Source organism: Mya arenaria, chromosome 8 (assembly GCF_026914265.1).
Source record: "Mya arenaria isolate MELC-2E11 chromosome 8, ASM2691426v1".
In the NCBI taxonomy this organism is placed as follows: Eukaryota; Metazoa; Mollusca; class Bivalvia; order Myida; family Myidae; genus Mya; species Mya arenaria.
The window spans coordinates 64937340-64943076 of record NC_069129.1 but is presented as its reverse complement, the minus strand read 5'-3'; the positions used below and the strand labels follow the sequence as shown (position 1 = coordinate 64943076).

The 5737-nt window shown below is 35.9% G+C and overlaps 1 protein-coding gene across 3 annotated transcripts; it reads right to left on the bottom strand.

The window, feature by feature from the left end:
- On the bottom strand, nt 1–4942 carry LOC128244844 (uncharacterized). 3 transcript variants are annotated; one of them, XM_052962944.1, is made up of 2 exons: nt 4248–4942; nt 1–645 (listed from the first exon to the last, which is right to left on the bottom strand). In XM_052962944.1, the coding sequence occupies exon 2, from the start codon at nt 618–620 to the stop codon at nt 54–56; it is 567 nt and encodes a 188-aa protein (XP_052818904.1). In that variant the 5' UTR covers nt 621–645; nt 4248–4942; the 3' UTR covers nt 1–53. The 3 variants fall into 3 exon arrangements, with proteins under 3 accessions (XP_052818904.1, XP_052818905.1, XP_052818906.1); XM_052962945.1 differs by having other exon boundaries at nt 4275–4942; XM_052962946.1 differs by lacking the exon at nt 4248–4942 and adding an exon at nt 1520–1541.
- Between the last annotated feature and the right edge of the window lie 795 nt (nt 4943–5737).

Sequence of the window (5737 nt, the reverse complement as noted above, 5' to 3'; positions counted from 1 at the left end):
CTCCTTTCACATTATTTTTAATTTGCTTATTGCTAATGGCTAGGAATTGTGTTTTACATAAATGCCCAAAGGAAGAAAATATTTCCAAACACAAGTCCATAGTGTAGAATGTCTACTCGTAAAATTCCAAACAATGTTCCTTCTGATCCAATCCCAGCACCCGACAGTATATAGGTCAAGGCCGCCAGAATTCCATACAGATTTGAATAACACACTGATAATATAAAAACAGTTAATAAGCCAAGTCCACTGCTTGCCTCACTAAACAGTTTCTTGTTTTCTGCGTTCATAAATTGGGCTGTCAACGTCACCATTCCAGCAAATGAAAGGATAAGATGGCTTGTTGTTGATGCATCATACTTTAAGCAGAACTGATAGGAAATAAGTCCACTTCCTGCTGCTGTTGCGAGCCAGGAGAAAAATTTATGGGCTCTGAAAACTGGCCCCATTTCCGACCTAAGCATTGAAAATCTCACAACGCCTACAGTAGCTGCAAATCCTTGAAGAAATAATCCTACAGCAGCATAATAGGCCTGTATTTGGAAAAGCTGGAACACTACATAGAATACTATGCAGGCAAGGACAAAATCAGAAAGGGATGTTGAAAGCTGTCGAGCCATGGTTTTCAGCAACAGATGTTGATGGCTGAAATGGAGAAATTTTGGTATAAGTTGAAGAAAAAATATAACATTAAAATAATATGTAAATTCTGCTGATTTGAATATTTTATATTTCCACTATATTAAATCTGCATAAAATATTGAACACACAGTAGGATGACTTTTCCCTTCTAACAACACTTTCAGAATAATTCTTACATAAGGTTGTAATGTATTCTCAGAGAATAATTGAATTAATTTTAAATCCCCAAAAATTGAAAGTTCCAGCACTGGTGAAATTCCATCCATAAGAATCTTCTTTAAGTTCTTTATTCTATAACAAATCCTTATTAATGGATTCAAATAATATCATAGAAGGAAAATATAGTTTATTTTATTAAATCTATGTCACCTAACAATGAAACTTGACAAACAATGAAATTCTGGATTAAAAATACAAGTTCATGTAACAACAAATTGTTCAAATTATTCAAGTAAAACTTAGATGATATCTGACGAAAACTTCTGGAGTTACAGCGAGGACAGCAGGCATACATACAGTTTGGGTAAGTTAAGCAATTCAAGAGCCATAACTCTGAAATGACTGAGAAAACATGGCTGGTTATAGAACTTTGCCGAGTTATTCTGCCTATATAAATATTGTCCAAATTTGATGATGATCAGAAAAGCTCATTGAGTAACAGCATCGACAACACACAAGTTGGTGTAATAAATCAGTGCTCCAGCTAGCCCGTTTTTCAATGGCGCAGCGCCCGTGCCCCTTTTCTTACCGCCCTGCCCTTTTTATGAGTAGTGCCCTTTTCACAATACTCTATTAGTGCCCTTTTTACTATTGAAATCATTATGAAAGAGCAGCAGCCCTTAATCCGCTGTCATAATTTAGACAAATTACGTAATACTTATGATAATAGTGATCCCGCTAGGTGTCACCATGCCCCCATTGTCTGCTTAAAATATGCCGTACTGCCCTTTCATCTCCCATGTGCCTTGTCCAAGTCATATGACAGCTAAGTGTGTATTTGTGTACTGAGCAGACAACCTGTGTATTCATAATTGGTCATCTTCTAATCCAATAATTAGGAAGAGCCAAATACGGAAACATCGGCAGGAGGCGTGGCTATTTAATGTCAGCCAATCAGAATATACATTGAGAACTCGTTCATTCAATCATGAAAGTTCATAAAATGCGATAGAAAATGTGAAGGGATGGTGAAAAGAGTTGTCAAGCATAAATCTTTAAAAATAATTATATTGTACTGATGATACTCGCCATTTTAATTAAAAATTGTTGATTTGAAGCAGACGGTCACTGCCGATTTGTAAACATAAAAAAGGTGGCGCTGACACAATCAAATACATCACCTTTTCAGTAAAAGTTTTGAAAGTTAATTTCTAAAATATTCATGATGAAAATTTCTTTGTTACCCACAAAAATATGTTGATGTTTTATGTAGCATTTATTTACCATGTCCACGATCTTGTCAAAATTCGCCGAAACCGCCATTTTGTCAGAACATTTTTCTGAGTTATTTTTATCAATGCTCTGTTTTATAAGTGATTTTTTAAACCAGGGAAGTGATTTTTATTGTCATTTTATTCTAAAACATCTGCATATTAAACATTATTTTACCAAAGACAATTAAATAACAGCCAGGCTGAATGTAACATTCGTACCCAATCGCGATCGTACCAAACTAAGATTCGTCCCCAACATATATCTTTTTTTTATTTATTTATTTGATTGCTTCAAATGTTTAACTGTGTTTGTTTTTTTCTTCATTTAACATGATTTTTTTGAAAAAATATGTGACATTGCACTAAAGAAGATGCCAAACAAGTACAATCATACTACCACAGACAAAACGACAAATTTTAATTTTGATATTAAAACACACCCTTCTAATTTTAGAGAAAAAACAACAACACCATTTTGTATAAGTCTGAAAATCATGAAAAATGATTTAAATTGAGTATGTAAACAAAACAAATTCTAGGGGCATACCCCCCCCCCCAAAAAAAAACAACAACAACAAAAACAACCTTGTGACAGGGATTGACCCCTCCCACCACCACCCCCAATCGCCTCTACACGACTCATGTAGCTTGCCCTTTTCAAAACTCCACCCTGCCCTTTTCAAATCCTGGCTGGAGCACTGTAATAAAAGCAATTGAAGGGCAGTAACTCTGTGGTGAATGGCTTGTTATCAACTGATCAGCTCAGCTTAAATAATATGCCCATACTTATATAATCAGATAAAAATAGCATGTTCAACCTTTAGTCCAAATAATTGTACTTTGACGTAATCCATATTTATTTTTTAATATTCATGTCTTAAAGGCCGGGGTAATAGTATAAAAGGCAGACAGTCAGAAAAATGGCCACTTCACTTGACCTCACAGAGCTGTCTGCTAGTATAGACTGCCAGTACATTTTTTTCAAATAATTAACGAACAAAAAAAGCTAAAATTTGCAAGATGGTTCATTAAATGTATCAAAAAAATATTTTGTGAATTTCAAGTCTCTCAAGCAGTTATAAATACTACTTTCAAGTATTTTTTTTATAACTGTCAAACAAATTCAAATTTCCCAGCAATGTTGATTGACAGATCTTGAAAGTTCATGACCCTCTAACAGCCAACTGAATTTCACTACCAATTCCTGTTTACTACAGGTTTACTATCATAGTATGAGGTTGTAACTGCCATAGGGTGGGAAACATCCATTATCTGGGTTGATCTGGGTTGATATATATACTATCAAATGGCTTATTATAACACAATTCGTAGAAGTATTGGTCATGGTATACGAAACTTTATTTATTTAATCTCAAATGAGAAACCAAAGAAAGAATTCTTATGTACAACTCTGTGTATGTATTTCTTTAGACCTTGCGGTCAAGGATAACCCGTGAAAGTGCAAGCACTTATTTCCAACCGGGTCCTTTGTTTTTGCTGAAGGGACAGCACGCTGAAGAGACAGTGGTGGGATACAAGGAAGTCCGGATGCGATACCCTAGCTCTTTTTCGAAGAGACCCCTTGGTTCTTTTACGTGCTTGGTGTAAAGCACCGATACACGGGGTACAACTTTCCTGGGTTTAACCAGTACTGAGTACACCACTTTTCCAAGCACTACCCTTTAAATGCCGAGTGCCAGCCAAGGGAGCTACTTGTACCAATTTTTAACGTCTTTTAGTATGACGCGGCGTACCTTAAATTGGTGTCTGAACCCACAACCTCCCGCTCCGTAGGCAGACGCTTAACCACTAGGCCACGGAGACGGTGATATAACACCACAAGCCATGTAAATGGTTACAATCAAAACTGCTGACCAGAGCAGACCTCATAAACCTGATTAACCATGCCTCCTCTGCCAAATAGGATTAATTGCTGTCCGGTAGGATATTTGGGGTCAGGCACCCTGGCCTTTAAGACGGGCTTATAAAAGTTTGAACTAAATAGGCTTAAAAACATCATCATTTTAAAGGAGAATGAAGGAGTACAAATCCCTACTTGATTATCACTGCAGTATCCGATATTACATACACGCACAGAAGCTTCTGTAATTCGACGTGATTATAAATTTTTCATACACACATAAATATATATCATAAACCAACTCTCATTACCTGTTTTCAAGGGATGAGAATAATTACAGCAAGTTCCAGTACAATAAGAAATCTATAACAAATACGTAGCAGTTAATTGTTTTGACCGGTAAGACACCCACTTAAGATAATCAAACTTCATGCAGCATTACTTCCCCTTTCCTTGGTCCATCAGATTCTAGCAGGGAGATAAAATATCTTATTCCTCCCAGATACTAGCAAATGCCAATTGTGTATAAATAGTATACAGTACAGTAAGTGTTTTTTTAAACTTAGATACTATACTTTACATTTAAACTATGCTATTATGAGCACTACTGGTTGGCGGTGCAACCCCGAACAGGAGACATCAATCCCAGTCATCTAAGATAACAGCTTACACATCTCAGCAATTAGAAATCACCTCAAAGCAAAAACAGATAGCGGATAATTGTTTGTTTTAGTGAAAATTCAAAAACTTTTTTTTCTTGAAATCAACATTTTACTGGTGGCACTGCCACGAGTGATATATTTATTTTTGGTTTTCACGAGTTGAACTATATTGCGATCTTACACGGAAACAAACATTTTTTTCCTTTTTATTTTATGCTTTAACGGATTTTAAAAGAGAGTTTATTGTAGTTTTTTTCAGAAAAGCGCGACAAATTGTATACGAACGCAACGTGGACATGGAAACGTAACTAAGGGCAATAACACTGTTAATTATTAGTGAAAACAGCGATATGGTTCTCATACAGCGATCTTCCTTTCAGTGTTCTCTACCAATGTATGAAGTCTTGTTTACTTCCATCCTGTTATTTTGAAGTACATGCCCCGGATGAGAAAAACTTACAAAGGGCTTTATTAATATAACTCTGTATTTAGCTATTTAAATAGAGTTGTATTTCTTATACACTGCACTTAACACTGCACAACATGTCAGTATGCATTAACAATTAAATGCAGTTTCAGTAAATTTCATCGAGTAGGTTGCAAGTAATTGTCCGGACAAAAGTTTGACAGCAAAAAGCAGGGCATTAACTCTATAATTTGCTGAAACAAACTCTTATCTTCCTTCTTACAATGGGTACCGCTTACAATGGCATAAGGTTTAATTCAATTCCACCAAATAATTTTCAAGTTATGCTCCGGACAGGGAAAATGGCAACATACCGTTGATACATTATAAATAGTGCCATACCATTATATGTCCTAAAGAACGGTCTACATGTTCAACCATTTTAAAGCTGCACTCTCACAGATTGACAGTTTTGACTTTCTTTTAATTTAAGCCATTTACAACAAGTTTACTAAGAACCATGGCCCACAGAAATCCTAATAACTTGGAAATCTCTGGTAGGCTGGGTTTATTTTGTTTGGATAATTAAACAGAATGCGTTCCGAATGACCACGCAATTTTGAAAAACAAGGGAGAAAACCACTGCTGAGTGAGCGAAGGGACAACCCTCCCCCCCCCCCAGAAAAAACACTTGCCTGTTACTTACAGTAATGCACACATCATTTTAACAAAT